Source organism: Mus caroli, unplaced genomic scaffold, assembly GCF_978045245.1.
Source record: "Mus caroli unplaced genomic scaffold, Mus_caroli_1 scaffold_15, whole genome shotgun sequence".
In the NCBI taxonomy this organism is placed as follows: domain Eukaryota; kingdom Metazoa; phylum Chordata; class Mammalia; order Rodentia; family Muridae; genus Mus; species Mus caroli.
Window position 1 is genome coordinate 86,525,620 of NW_028227270.1, and position 16,119 is coordinate 86,541,738.

Sequence of the window (16,119 nt, forward strand, 5' to 3'; positions counted from 1 at the left end):
AATGAAAAGGGGTTGTCAATCTCGCTTTCCCCTAGGGTGAGCCTGGCGTTTTCCAGGTCTGACGTGACGATGTCTGTCCTTGAGTTTCTGTTGACTGGGTTTGATGGAGTTTGATGGAAGTGGTAAGACTGTGGACCCTGCCTTTCACATCTTGAGAGAGGATGGTTGTACAGCCTGCCACACTTCACTCTATGTAGGAGGCTACAGTGAAGACCCGTTTAGCAATTTAAGCTCTAGAAACAAATTGTTTTAGCTAGGGATTGAACTAACAGCCCCAAGAACATAAGTAAACACTCTACCTCTGAACTATTCTCAGTAACTTTTTAATATTTACTTATCTCTACTCTTTGTGACACAAGTTCTTCCCAAGTCACTCCAGCTGGTCTTGAGCTTGCCATCCTCCTGCCTCAGCCTCTGAACTACCTGAGATTATAGGAGTGCACTGCCAAGCCCAACACAATGTTAATACTTCTTAAACATCCTCAAAGTCATTGGACAGAGGATGCAAATCAAGAAAGATACCTAAAAAAGAGGTGGGAAACCTTAGGCTTGAGCAGAGGGAAAGTTCCAGGATACTAGCTTTCATCATGGAGAAGGCCCACACTGGATAGGAGTGTATGAGATGGCGTGGGGGAAAGGAAAACAACTGACATAATGTACAAGGCACATTCAATAACAACACAGGACTCAACCAAAATAGAATACAAGAAACATAATAATACTCCCCCAATAGTTTTCACAATGTACTACAATGGGATAGTTATAATGATCATATTGTGAACACATGAATATTGATCTGGTTGAAATTGCTCTTTATTTCTGGGAGGATTGGGGTGAGCAGTGTGGTATGTAATGGTAAGGTAGGATTGGTACCTCAAAACCAACAACACAAGAGGCAATGGGATACTAGGGGATGTAGCTGTACATTTCCAGTTTCAGCTGAAAAGCAGTTACCTCTGGGGACCTGATATGGGAGCGGAAGAGGACAGATGCTTTCCTGAGCCTGGCAAAATGTTCTCTATACAAAAGGAGCACGTGATGAATGAACATGAGTTACCATGAACAGGCAATCATGGGTATTGAAATGAAACAGATTTTAGATTCAAACCCGAGAAAACACTATGGTAGAAATGCAAATTAGTCCACCATTATGGAGAAAAAAGAAGGTCCTCAAGAACCTAAAGGCAGAATTATGTATATATATATATATTAGTGTGTATGTACATATATACATATATATGTACATACACACACACACATATCCAGTAATCACATTTTTGTTTACACACACACAGGGATCGACATTCATATGTGGAAGAGAAGTCTCTACTCTGATGTTTACCTCAATACTATTTAATGTTGCCAAATTACAGAATTTATTAAGATGCCCAACAAGAGATAAAAGATAAAGAAAATGCAGTCTACACTCAAAGGAACACACTCAGTTCTGAAAAAGAAAGAAACTTTATTTGCAGCAGCATGAGAAGTGGAGAATAGTGTGCAATAAGCACACACAAGAAGATAAATTCCACGTGTTCTCACATGTGGAATGTAAAACAGTTATATTCCGGGAAAAGAGTGTAGGATAGGCGATGCCTAGGTCCATTAGCTTAATTTTATCACCCTACTCGATAAGTTACAACACGAACTTGAACCCCATATATAAATATATATCTTGAACCATGTATACATATATGTATATATATATGTATATATGTATACACACATATGCGTATATATATATATATATATATATATATATATATATATATATATGTATTGTTAACACATAAATCAAACAAGGAAATAGGCCCAGGAGTTAGAAAATGTTTAGTCACCAGTTTTTAAATGACAGCTGGACTGGGGAACAGGGCTGGACTGGGGAACAGGGCATGGACCTGTGGACCATTAGCAGCTGTGGAATCTAGAGCTTGTGCAGGAGAGGCCAGAAGTGCTGACTAGAGAGCAGACATCTGACCAGCTAGATTGAGTCACACAGGGATCCTGCTGGGACTCACATTCTGACTCAGCAGGTCTGGGGGTGGGGCCTGAGACTCTGATCTGCTGAAGTGAATCCAGGAGCTCTTCAGTGGGCCCTAAGTTCAATGTTGCTAGCCCCAGCAGGCACTCAAGGGTAGGGGCGAGGGAGGGGAGGAGTGAAAAGAAAGGGGTTGGGGTGGAGGGGATGAAGGTTGGGAGACCTTCAACCATTTGCTCCCAGTCTGGCTGCCCATTAGGATGCTTCAAAACAGACAAATGCCTCTATCCCGCCCCGAGGAAAGGCTCTGGATACAAGTAGGCTATTGAGAAATCTGTATATGTGACCCTAAAGACAACCAGCACCCAATATCACCGAAGTTGTGAGAATTCATGGTCTTGGGCTGGCGCAAGTACTCGGTGGTGCCAGAAAGAGAGCAAGAGATCCAAAGTATAAGTCTTGGTCTTTAACATAAAAGGGGTAACTTTAAAAATCTGTGAAAGAGTCGCACTGTATTTTAGACGTTTTTAAGTGAAAATTAACACAACACTCAACAATGAATAACATATAAAAACTTAAAGGGTGGGATTTGTAATCTTGCCATGTAGATGTGAGCTTTGGGTGAAGATAAGAGAAATAAGTGCTTCTGATTTTATAAGCTGTACACCAGCTTTCAGGCACCGACTGACCCTGAAACCAATGATATATGCAGGTTCACCCTGGTTTTGACATTTCAGAGATGGATCGTGTAGGCATTCTTTAGTAAAGCAACCACGTCCACAAAACCAACAGCAGGCATTTACTGAGTGAGTTCCAACTGTTTACAAATATTAACTCACTCCTCACATTGGCCTTATGGGGTGTTACTTCCTTGTATGGGTGGGGGAAAGGAGTCAATTGACCACAATGATTTTGCTCACAACACAGTAAGACATTGAGCAAGAAAATCAAACCCAGTCTGCTGGCCCACCAAGCCAATGTGCACAACCCACTTAGTCAAAAACGTGTCCCTTATCACATGGAACACAAAGGAGCCACAAACAGAAACATTAAAAACACCGAAGAATGACGCCAGGTACAGAACCAACACATCTGATTTACGGGGATCCTCTGTATTTATTGATTTTCAATAGTTAGAGAGTAAGGTCCCCAAACTGGGACTTGGCATCACCGGATGGTGTACCTGTCCCACTTCTTCTCGGGGTCGTAGGGCTCCCAGCGGCTGGCGGGGAAGATGTGCTTGTTCTTCTCGTACCAGCTGCGAAGCACCACCTTGCCCGCGTGTGACTCATCTTTCTCCATCGTGGCATCGCTTAGCAGCCGCACATCATCGTGCACATCGAAGCTGAAGAGCGGGCCGCTCTTGCCCCGGGCTTTGGCCACGATGAAGTCGTAGAAGGTGTGGTAGTGCGGCAGGATGAGATCCTCCTTGACGTACATGAGCTGCTCCACGCCCGCTGCCCGCAGCTCCCGGAAGTCCCTGCGCAGCCCCTGCAGCGCCCGCTTCAGGAACTGCTGCACAGTGCTGCCCTTGCGCATGCGCACCGTGCGCCGGTGGCCGGAACCATCCCAGTAGCTGAAGGTGATCTCCACCTCCTCGCCCTTCACCTTCTCACGCTTCGCCTCCCACTCCTGCCGCAGTTCCTCGCGCAGCCGGTTCTCCTCCTCCTCGCGCTCGCGATCGGGCAGGAAGCTCGTGTCCACATCGGGATTCTTGCCCAAGTTCTTCTTGGCCCCACCACTGTGGGCCTCGGCACTCTCGGCTTGGCGGCCATCCTCTTGGTCACCTTCTTCTTCCTCGTCCAACGTGAAAGACAGGTTGGAGATCTTGCGCTTGCGCTCTCGCCTTCGCTCCTTCTCACGCAGCATCTCCAGCTGTAGCCTGCGCTGCTCCAGCTGCTCCCTCTTGGCCAGCTGCATCTCTCGCTCCCTCAGCAGGGCCTCCTGCTTGGCCTTCATGTCATTCAGGGTCACCAGGCCCACCGTGCTGGACTTCAGCTCAGCCTCCACGGCGTCGTAGTGTGCCGAGAACTTCTTGTCCACTTTTGACTTCATGATGGTCTCCTCTGCGATGCGCTGCTTCAGCACCTCCATCTGCTCCTTCTGCTTCTCGCGCTTCTTGATCAGGTGCATGGCCCGGCCAGCTTCCCGCATGGTGCCTTTGTACTGCGCCATGCCTGCAGTCCAGCACACGGCTTTTTGGCCTGCCCAGTCCCTGTTTCTGGTAGCCTTCTGGGTCTGGTGTCAGTTCACAGATTCTGCAGCTAGGAACAAACAAACAACAACTAAACAAAAGGCTCGAGAATCTAATCAGCACAGCTGCGTCATTAATGGTCTACACCAGAGCCCTACAATGGAACTTCCTCTCTGATGAGTCTGTCTCCAGGGTGACCCGATGTGGTAACTACCGATCACAGAAGGTCCCTCAGTACTTGAAATGCAACTACTGTCACCAATGGAGCAATTTTACTTCAAACTGAGATAGCCTCATGAGACTACTGGGTTAGTACAGTAGGTTTTGAGGGGCTTGCATGTAGAGGTTGGTCTGCAGAGCAAACCACATGCCGCCCCAGTGTCTGCTCAAGCACAGCCATGCAAGAGCAGAGCAATGAGAGAGCCTGAGCTTGGGTTCCTGAGTACTAAACTGTGTCTCCTGATGAGGGTGGCCTTGTGGGATCCTTGTTGAACCCCACTCCTGTAGGACAGAAGCAAGGAAAGAAAGAGTCCTTGAAAGCTTCCCCTACGTGCACCTGGAGGGTGATGTTATGAGGGTGATAATTTTATGGTCTTGGCAGGTCCCAAGGAGCTTGCATCCCTAGCACAAGTCTTAGGAACGATTTCTTCTTGGAGTTATAGTGGAACTCACTTTGTGTCAGTACTGAAGTACACAGAAGAACTCTGAGCTCTTCCTCCCTTGCTGTGAGAAACAAGACAGCAGGGGAATTGCATGCAGCAGAGATGGGCCAAGTACAAAATGCTTTCTCTGTGCTTCAGCCAAGGGAAAAGAGAGATCTCTTAATTTAATTGGAGTCAACTTGAATTGACTGCTCCCTACGAGTGCCTCCTAACTCTTCCCAAACTCCAAACTGGTCCCCCAAACCCTCTTGTTTCCCCGGAGGACACCATTTCACCGCATCACTCCCAAACAGTGCTTGGCTCTGACATTCCATGTCATCCCAAAGATCTAAATGTTTCCTCACCATTTCCATAGCATCTTTCTTTTCTTTGATATCGCAAGCTGCTTTGAAGCTCATGCTGCTCCCTGGCCTGTTTGAATTCCTTGTCCTAATAAGTCCTTGGAGATTATAGACTCATGGCTCAGTTGCTGCCTTCTGCCATCCTAGTCCTTTGCTATTCTGGGTGTCTTCAGCAGGACCCACCCAGGACCTTCACCTCCTCACTTCCAATAGCACCTTCCTTTGTCCATATCATTCTCCTATCCACATGGTGATAGTTCATACCACAGCCAATAGATACTTCATCTTAACTTTCCTGAGTTTCCTTTGCATCCACGCTTTCTAGTTCTCTGGATTCCAACTCTCCCTTGTTAGCCCAGACCTCCACACCTAAAGGACCCCTGCCCATTACTATTGCCCCCTCCTACACATCCGTGCTTCCTACCCACCAAAGATCAAACCCTTTCCTGAGGCATTCACACCTCTTGCTTGCTGAAATTCTCATCTAAGAAATCCTGATCCTTGCTAAACCCGGAGTATCTCTCAACCCTTAAATCCAGATAGTTGACTGATCAAGAAAATGAACAAGCTGCTGGCCAGCCTCACTTTAAATTCATGGCTATGAGGACTCAAAATGTCCTAGAAATTCTGCCACTCTGCGCCCAGTGTGTCTACTGTGCTGCTCTCCAAGACAGAGCTCATTTCTTTGTCATCTCCACTCAGCCCCCTGTCATGGCCAGTGGCTGGGGATCCTTCACGGCCACACCTCTTAGTTCTTACAGCTATTGTTTGATACTGAATCCTAACACCTTGCAAAGAGATCGAACGTGCTTTATTAGATCACTGTAACACAGCACTTGCCCTAAATATTTTATCTGGGAAAGAGGTTTCTAAACTTGAGGTCACTGCGGGGAAACAGGTATCTTAGGCTAGGAAGCCTTTAATCTGCTTTTTACCAGGAAGCAAGGTCAAGGGTCACATGTATGAAGGACAGAGGGAGATAAAGCTCCTTCCTGCCTCTAAGGCACTACACCTTTGCCTTCAGGAGCACTGTATACATCACCGACACAGGTTGTACGTTTCACTAAACACCACACCAAGACATGACAGAAAACAAGGGAAGAGGTTGGACACCTATTTACCTCTGGCTGTGTGAAGTAGAGACCAGAAGACCGAAAATTTATAATCCCCTTGAGGCCCGCACCTGCCTACCTCTGCTTGCTCCCCTGAGCACCCCAAAGTCCCCCAGACCCCCACCCTGCCTCTGTCTCCCAACCCTAGCCCTAAGGTCCAAGTCACAGGCTGAATCTCAAAGCCCCTTTTTGGGGTTGTCTCACATCCACTTCATAGGATTTTCTAGAAAAGTAAATGTTTTAAACATGTCAGGAATGGTCACTTTAACCGTTCAGTTGAAGCAAATAATGGCAGTGTTATTTATTTATTTATTTTTTATGAGGAAACAGGTAGACCCTGGCCATCATTCAGTATCTCTTTTCCATCCTGCACTCTCTTTCCAGTTTCCCATGGCATTTGAAACTGCAAGGAATGAGCTCACTCTCTGCTCCTGCTAAAACATACCTGTGAAGCAACTGGCCTTTTGCCAGTCCCCTCTTCATTTTCCATCTTATCACTGGTGAGGATTATTGGTGACCTAATACCACTGTGGTCTTGCTTTGCCAAACGGAAAACAGATAGTTTCTGTTCTGGGCAAAGAACAACATAAGAATGAATGATTGCCTACAAACTTTTATCTTCTGCCATCTTGGAGCAGTGGTGGCTGCTTTCCTGGGTCTTTGCCCTGGACCCAGGGAACACCACACTCCACATAGCCAATGCTAAGGCCCAGTAGAGCATTCTGAGTGTCAGAGGCGTTGATGCACCTAGGAACAGCAGAGTTGGAGGCAGGAAATCCTGTTCCTGGGGCTACTCTCTCCAGGTGACAGCTGTGGAGTTCACAATGAGATACCAGAGTCTACTCTGAAATACCAGAGTATTGAAGTGGATAGAGAACGATAGCCCAATCCACTCAGGAAGTTAAATTCCAAGATACTAAAATGCTTTAGAAAACCATCTGAATCTCACTTTGACCTGGTGAGCAAGAAGGCCAACACTGCTGGGGGAACCATGGCTATAAAGAAAAGCAGGATTTACATTGCTCACGTGTTCAGTGTTACTTATGGTGTCCTTGTTTGTATCAGTGGGGACAGGAGTGCTAACTGACCCCATGTGAACTTGTTTCTCATACTTGCATTCATGTGACAGAAAATCCCCTCAACCATCCTGAGCATTCTCAACTTGCACCTCTGATTGCCTGCCCTGGAGCATCCTAGAGGTTTGGCAACTCACACTCTTAGCCCTTGCTTCTTGGAAAATGAGATTGGTGAATAATTTTCCCAGCTATCATGACCCTCTAGGGATCTGCCAGCCCCAAAAGAGTTTTGATATCATCTGTGGTTACCACTTGGTTCATCGCTGTGAGGTTTTATTGTCTAAACAGGAAATGAGCGTGGACGACATTACCCCAGAGACAGGATCGTTTTACAATATGTACATAGAACAAGAAATCCAGGAACTTCTAATTCCTAGGACATATTTCTTAGCTCCGCCATTCTGACCACTTTGATCTTTCTTCAGACTTGCATTTTCCATCAGAAACTCCATTATTTTGCCGTAGTAAACTAAAAGCTGTAAGGAACAGCTAACTTGATGCCCTTCATTCTTGCTGCTCGTCACTTTGATTCGGGACTACGTAAATGAGACTAATTGGAGATGTGCTATTATTTAAGGCTTTTCCCCCATTCATTTTTACACATGTATACAGCACAAGCTACTTTTTTTTTTTTTTTTTCCGTTTAGTTATGGAAGTTCTCACAATGCTCACGTGCCTGGAATTTTTGGCAAATTGTGGTCATCTTCATTTCAGAGACAACCTGTCCTGACACACCTTCAGTCAACTGGTGGGTCCTGGGAGCTGCTTTCCTGATTATCACTTGCAAAGTGCTGCCTGAGGGTGGGGAGCTTGGACCAGCCTTGGAGGTGGTGTTCCAGCTCTGTGCTGAGGTCCAAGCAGCCACACACAGCTGAAACTGATGAAATCAACTCTCCATTCCACACCCTGGCTGTAGTACCACATTCTGCAATGTTATCAGTTATTCAAGTGAAACTCTCAGCTCCAGACTTCCTGTCTTCCTGTCTCAGTGTTGTGGCTTGAAGTTCAGTGTTCAAGGGAAAAGAGGAAGGAAGGAAGGGAGGGAGGGAGGGAGGAATAAAGTGAGGGAGCTTTGTTAATTGTTGATCTCGTAGGTGAGATCTTGCTGAAGCTCTGTTGTAAACAGAGAAAGATGTTGTCAACACAGATGTTGGCAACATCTTTTGTGAAAAGTTAAATATAGTGAAGGCAGGGGAGATTGCTCAGCAGGTATAAGTCTGATGACCGCAAATTTGTATTCTTATGTAAAAAAAGCCAGATGGAATGGTCTCTAATCCAGCAGCCCTGCAGTGAGAAGGGAAGCAGAGACAGCCCTGTCCCCTACTGATGAAGGTCAGAGACCGCTCACCTGAAGTTTGCAGCCAACACAGCTGTAGAAACAAGAAGAGTCTGACTCAAGGTAGAACTTGAAGCCTAAACCATAAGATTGTCTTCAGACCTCCATATGAGTGTTGTTGCAAGCACATGGGATCCCCCACCCACCCAAACACACACACATAAACACAAAAAAGCAGTTTTTAAAATTTTACTATAGCAAGATGACCTCTTTCTGGTGTGCAGCGCTATGGATTTGCCATGTGCACAATCAGGCACAGCTACTCTCTACTATTTTGGGTTTTGCCTTTCAGTTTCAATTAAATGCACCCAGGAGCTGAACAGATAGCTCAGTGGTTAAGAGCTCTTAATGCCGGTTCCATTCTCAGCACCCACAAAGCAGCTCATACCATCTCTAACTCCAGTTCCAGAGGAGCCGGCGCCCTCTTCTGGTCTCTGCAGGCAATTGCATGTATGTGGTACACAGATGAACACAGGCAAAGCCCTTGTCTTCATTAAATTTATTTAATAATAATAATAATAATAATAATAAAATTAGGCCGGGATGTGGTGGCACACGCCTTTAATCCCAGCACTTGGGAGGCAGAGGTAGGTGGATTTCTGAGTTCGAGGCCAGCCTAGTCTACACAAGTGAGTTCCAGGACAGCCAGGGCTACACAGAGAAACCCTTTTTTTTGGGGGGGGGGGAGGGGGAGATATAGTTACATGGCACCAACAACAGCCCAGAAAATATGAAATGGCAATGTCTAGAAAATGACAGTTCATAATTTTTAACTGCATGGTGTTTTATCATTCTATTTGATAGTTTCAAGAGTCCCTATTGTAGTCTGAGAATAATTCCTTCATGTGACCTACAAGGATTTCTAACTTTTCTTTCAGGCTTGTAGGTGTCCTTTATAGAGAAAAAAGCTTTAATTTTAATGAAGTCCAATTTATCAGTTGTCTATTTATGGATCATGCTTTGGTATTTAAACCAAGGTCATATAATTGGTTTCTTATGATTTCATCTAAAAGTTTTATAGTTCTCCATTTAGAATTATGGTTTGCTTCAAATTATTTGAGTTGTTTTGAAATACCCATCTAAATGCTGAACTTCCTTTAACAGTGGCAATTTTTTAAAAAAAGATTTATTTATTTTTTAATATATGAGTTCTTTATCTGCATGTACAGCTGAACACCAGAAGAGGGCATCAAAACTCATTATAGATAGTTGTGAGCCACCAGGTGGGTACTGGGAATTGAACTCAGTACCTCTGGAAGGAGCAGCTGGTGCTCTTAACCACTGAGCCATCTCTCCAGCCCCAAACTGGCAATTTCAAATAACCAGTCTGCCACCACAATCAGTGTTTCATCCATTCCTCCCTCTCTCTCTTCCTTTCTTCTTTCCCCATTTTTTTCTTTCTCCCTCTTGCTCTTCTCTCCCTTTCATGAAATCTCTCTTTCTTTAGGTGCTAGGCATCAAACCTAGGCCATTACCCAAGGAAGGCAATCGTTATACGTCTAATCTACGACTCCAGTTCTGTTGCTAAACTTTCTAAAAACAGATAGTACCTTCTCAGTGTGCTGTGAATTTATAGTGTTAACAGTAGAAAATTTACCCAGTAGAATATTGATGGTGATCTCAGAGACTATGGGAAGACAAATGGGCAGTATCAGCCAGGATGCTTGCCCCCGTCCATGGTACATGCTGAGACATACTTACAACACTGATGTTAATGGGATTGACACCAATCTCCCCAAATGCTTCCCTAAGACAAGCAGAGGTGCCCATCCTGACACAGGAAGTCCATTCTTCAACACACTACTCATAAGATGTAGGAGCTTCAGAGTTTATTGAAATAGAGCTGTGCTTTATTGCACAGTATTGTAACAAGAATTAACTAGAATTTCTACCAAACCAAAGGATTATCTATAATCACCCATGGGTTAGATAGGACTGGACCTTTTTGCCTTAAATGATCACACATCTTGTCCTCCCTGGCAGAACTGTGATGCTAAGGATCCTGAAATTCTAAACAGGTGACATGCAGAAATGTTCCCACAGACCTGTATATTGAAAGTTTGGATTCCAGATAGTGATAGAAACATTGGTAGATACGGCCTACCTGGAGGAAGTGGGGTAACTGGGCTTGATTCCTTAGTGGGTATGTTGTATCCACCCCCTCCTGTGTTGCTCTGCTTCCTGACTGACCATGAAGGGAATAGCTTTCTTCTGCCTCATGCTCCCATTGCCCTCATGTCCTTTCCACGCAAGTGGGACCAAGTGACCATGGACTGAACTGGAAACTGTGAACTGAAAGAAATTCTTTCACCCTTCTGTTGCCATTGTTGGGTCACAGTGATGAGAAGAAGCTAAGGAACAGATGTTTCTTACATTTTGTAACCCTGAAATTATGCCTATGACCACCAACCACAGTCACCGTGTTCCCAGGGTCTGCCTCCAAGAGTTGACTGCACTTTTGAATATTGCCAGAGGGCCTTTGGCAAAGTGCACTTTGGGGGGGCGGGGCAGGATTCAGTAATTTCTCTGTACAATAGTTTCCCAAACCAAGGATCTATTTGGCAGGACCGCAGGGTGACTTGATAAGGACAGCAAGTTAATTTTTCATCCCAGAATGACTGGCATAATTACTTCAAAGGAAGAAAGATTTATGGAGCCTACAGGTTCAGAGGTCTGTCCATGTTTAAGGTGAGGCTGGACAGCTCCCATTACGGTGGTGAAGGAGCAGAGGGAAGGCCTGCACCGTGATCAGTCTCTGCTCTGCTCTTTTTAATTCCCTCTAGGCTCCCCAGCCTGAGGGCCAGGGCAGTTCCCCGACCCACCCACACAAGTTAATCCTCATAGACACACCCCGAGGTATGCTTGGTAATCTCCCAGGTGCTTCTCAGTTCAATCATTTATTCACTACAGATGAATGGGGATTATTCATCACAAACAGAGGGGTTTTTGCCAGCTCACCCAGCCCATTGCTACTGCAGCCCTTCTGATTTTCCTGCTCTAGGTCCTGAATGTTTTAGAGCTTGCACAATAAACATTGCACCATTTGATTGCATGATTCCGAGGTACTGTTGATATCAGCAACTCTAGGTGTCATGGGAAAGATATTCCCTGACACATTTTCATTTTCAGTCCCCCATTTAGAACCAAAAGCATCAAAGTCCTCTCTTCACAAATCACCAAAGCTCTGAACTTTGCACCTGGCAAGTAGTGAAGGGTGACAGAGTGGAAGTCGCATTGCCTGAGGTCTGAGGCCCCTGGTGTCCACGCTGGGTTCTCATACTGACAGTAAAGCACACTTACTGGTTAAGGAAGTCACATGACTATTTTAAACCCTGGGGCTGTTTTGTTTGTTTTCCATCTGAACACTTGCAAGCTGAGATTTTCCAGCCCCTTTGATTTGGACAGGGTTAGTATCCAGCCAATAGTATGTTTTCACAAATGAAATTTTAAGTTCACCACAAGACATGAGTAGATAGCCCACGGCCTTTTAGTGTTACACTGCCACCCTGGGGAGGGAGCTTATTATCAAACTCGGGAAAGAGATGCATTAGCATCTTATAAGATCAATCCCAATTAGACTTTATCCACCCACAAGATTGCTGACATGTTATCAACTCAGTCCAAAGGCAAATCCACAGAACAGAGGGCAGGAACAGACATGAAATTCCTGGGTTAGCAATGGAGGAGGAGGAAGAGGTCACTGGACTTCACAGATAGAGCCCGCTAAAGCACTAGGGACCGCTGTTCAGACCTTCCAAGGAGCCAGCTCTGAACAACTTTGGCAGGGACTTGTGTATGTAGACTGGGCCAAGAAACCATATGTCTATGTGTCAGGAAGTCCCTGTGCAGCTTCTCCGCGCCTGGTGATAGACACTTTCTTGAGCTTTCCAGGAAAGTGAGAATTTTTCCTTCCCCACCTCTATACGTCTATGCTTCTCTCTCTTCCTCTCCCGACTTTGATAATTCCCAGTACAGATTCCCTAGCCTGGATCTCTCCCTGATGCATACTCGTTTAATTCTCTATAACAAAATAAAACTATTTTGGTAGCTTTGCACAAGGATCTCTGAGCGATCGTCCTCCATGCTAGCATACAGTTTAATGCAAATGGCATTATTCTATACTTTGCTGGGATAACCTCCAGCAACAGATACCGGGTTTCATCAAGGGTCTACCTGAGATTTGAAAATGGCCTCAACATACATACTCAACAAGTTGACTTTTAAAACTCTATACTAATCATTATTATACATCTCTGAGATGATCTTCGGGTTTCTGGTGCTTAATACACATCAGTCATGATTATAGGCAACCGTTTTTAATGTTATGGCTCCGACTTTAATCTTAAATCTAGCATCTTGTCATATGTTACTTAAATTTTGTAGTCATACAGGTGACCCACTACCACCCACCAATTTCTTTTTTGATGCTGGGAATGGAACCCTGGCTTCATACATGCTAGGTAAGCATTCTACCACTGAGTGACAGCACAGAACCTTACCTAAAATAAATCTCAATAATGTAGCAGCTTTGTTCTTTTCTTTTTGACTTACAGGAACTCTGTACTTACGGAGTAATAACCTCAACTCTGTTATATAAGCTTCAGCTGTTTTAGTTTGTTATTTATGTCTTTACTTATATTGGGAATTTTTACAATATAACAAGTTTATGTTTTTATATTTATGTATCTAACAGTTTGTTCTTTGATGACGTGTGAATTTTATATATAAAATAAGTGGTATTCTATTTTCAATCATTTGTTTCTTCACATATTCTATATGGGATTGGTTTCTGAACATGCTGTGAATGATCTAGTTTTTTTTTTTCCTAAAAGAAGATAGTAATTCAAAACAACCATTTAGAATAATATCTTTACCTGTTCCATGGCCCATCACTATTCTTGCTACCAATGAGTAATAGAAAAATTAGCAAACAGGATTGATTTATAGGCCTATAACTTGTACAGTCTATTTGCACTCTAGCAGTTGAGAGCCTTTCTACAAACAGTCAGGAAGAGCCTGCCTCAAACTGGCTTCAAAACTAAATATATGAATAATAATGCACTTATCAGAAGCTATGTGAGCTCATGCGAACTATACAGGAGCTTGATTTGGAAGTCCAGCAATCTCCCTCCTTTCTGTTTCACCTTCGACTTGCATTCATGAGCCATAAGATGAGTAGAGCCGTTCTAGAGGCTAGATGCTGTCTTCTCTGATTCCTTAAGCTTTTGGCCCCAGATTTCCTGATTGGTTTCTCCTTGCTTTGCCCACTAATTGTGGCCAGGCTGTGGTTAAAAGTGGTAAATTGTCCTTTCAGGTAAGTCAATCAGGGTCTGCCCTTGAGCTGGGCAGGTGGAATCAAACTCATAGCATACATTAAAGAAAAGCATTTTGATCACTCATAATACAGGGGAGATGGAATTGGAACCTTTTGTTTTCTCTGAAGATAAGATCACAAAAGCATTACCTTATAAAGAGCCAATGACATCGTAGTGTCAATAGACTGTATTTCAGTCAGTCAGCTTTCCGTTACTGTAACAACATGCCTGAGATGATAGCTTATGTGGGGAGTGAGGTTACTTTGACTCATATTTCTGAGAGCTTCACCTTATGGTCAATTGACCTCACTGTTTGGAGGCTGTAGTGAAGCAGTATGTCATAGCAGGAGTACATAGCAGAGGAAGCTATGTCAGGACAGCCAGGAAGCAGAGAGAAAGAGAAGGACACCAGTGTCTCACAGTCCCCGTTAGGTCCCACAACTTCAACATTCTACTGCAATCCAGAAGTGTCAATCTGGGACCAACACATTCCACTCCAAGTCTAGAGGACAGAAATATAGAAACCCTGGGGAGCCCCTCTGAAATAAATCCCAGCACATGGGACAAAGAAAGCATTTATCTAAGGCCTCCTTCCTAGTCTCTGTGGCTCATAGTCACTCTGGATATCAACAGTTCTGTATGTCAAGTTTACTGCCTCTGCATTGGAGTAGTCAGAGAGAGAGAGAGAGAGAGAGAGAGAGAGAGAGAGAGAGAGAGAGAGAGAGAGAGAACAGACATCCTCAGGTACCCAGCATGAAGATGCTTGGCTATAACCACCTACTGCTGCAGCGGCAGAGAAGAGGGGTTCAGAGCAATTTAGTGGAGACGAGAAGCCTTCAGTATGTTTTCAGTACTATAAGCTAACAGTATCAGACCTGAGTTAAGGAGGTGAGGCTCTCATGTAATGGTTAATCTTGTCAACTAACAGGATTTGGAACCTTAGGATACACAGCTCTTGGCATGTCTGGTGGGAGTATTTTCAGAAAGATTTAACTGAGGAAAGACAAACCATCTTGAACATGGCCTTACCATGCCCATGGGCGTGAGTCTCAGACTGAGTAGAAAGGAGAAATAGGGAAAGGCAGATGAACGCAGTCCTTATCTTGCTCGGCTTTCTGACTACAGAAACAACATGACTCTGTGCTTCTGCCAACTTGCTGTCAGGATTAAACGTGAGTCAAACTGTCAATCAAAATAAACCCTTTCCTCCTCCTTAGGTTGCTTTTGACACAGCAGTGAAAAGCAACCAATAGAGAGAACAAGCCCCAATGTCTATTTTCCTAGTGCATATTTCATAGCCCTTTAAGGCATCTTCCTCCTTCCTGCTAGTTTGTGATTCCTAAATTACAATAAAAATGTTGATATTATGTCGCCGATAAGGCTCATGAGTCTCCCCTGCTTGCAGGATAATGGACAGATTCTTTTCCTCTAACATTCAACTCCCTTCACAATTGGTTTTCCTCGAGTTTAAAGAGCTGTACCTCCCACATCTGCCCCAGCTGGATTCAAGCCAGTCCCCTCACCTTTTGATGTATGAGCCAAGACTCTTCCTTCTGGTGCTTTTGCGAATATTGTTTGTTCTAACTGACACGGAAAATATGCAAAACATTGGCCAACTGCTAGGGCAGGCTCTAACCAATCAGGACAGAGATTGGGCCAATCAGGTGGTGGTCGTGTATAACTGCCGACTTGGACTGACTGAGGGATGCAGCCCTGCTGCCAGCGTCTGATCTCCTGACAACTGAAATACAATCCTTCCATGAAGTTTTCCTGTACTGTCGTTGCTCACTTGGGCCTTTGATTATTACAGATTAATTTTTTTGTGTGTAGGTTGTTACTAAAGAGTTTACGTGATGCACTACTCTGAAAGTATTGGCACTCTCTAGACAGCATGATTTTATTGCCTTTTCATACAATAACTCAGTGATCTTAGCTGCAGAGGAGACAGAAAGCTCTGACTCTATTTGCCTGTGGTATAGTATGGTTGATCAGAATAACTTTAAGGTTTTAGAAAAGCTTTTTAATTTCAAAATTTTATAAGGATATAAAACGATAAAACTTTATTCCTCAATAAATAAATAGAAAGAAAAGAGAAAATATTGCAG

The 16,119-nt window shown here is 44.3% G+C and overlaps 1 protein-coding gene across 2 annotated transcripts; it reads right to left on the reverse strand.

Annotated features, from left to right (window-relative positions):
• Positions 1–3,084: 3,084 nt before the first annotated feature.
• On the reverse strand, positions 3,085–15,601 carry Fam50b (family with sequence similarity 50 member B). 2 transcript variants are annotated; one of them, XM_021180615.2, is made up of 2 exons: positions 15,538–15,601; positions 3,085–4,242 (listed from the first exon to the last, which is right to left on the reverse strand). In XM_021180615.2, exon 2 carries the CDS (start codon positions 4,151–4,153, stop codon positions 3,146–3,148), a length of 1,008 nt encoding a protein of 335 aa, XP_021036274.1. In that variant the 5' UTR covers positions 4,154–4,242; positions 15,538–15,601; the 3' UTR covers positions 3,085–3,145. The 2 variants fall into 2 exon arrangements, with proteins under 2 accessions (XP_021036274.1, XP_021036275.1); XM_021180616.2 differs by lacking the exon at positions 15,538–15,601 and adding an exon at positions 10,804–10,960.
• Between the last annotated feature and the right edge of the window lie 518 nt (positions 15,602–16,119).

Coding starts and splice junctions, on each gene's coding strand:
- Fam50b (XM_021180615.2), bottom strand. CDS start 4,153: ATGGCGCAGTACAAAGGCACCATGCGGGAAGCTGGCCGGGCCATGCAC.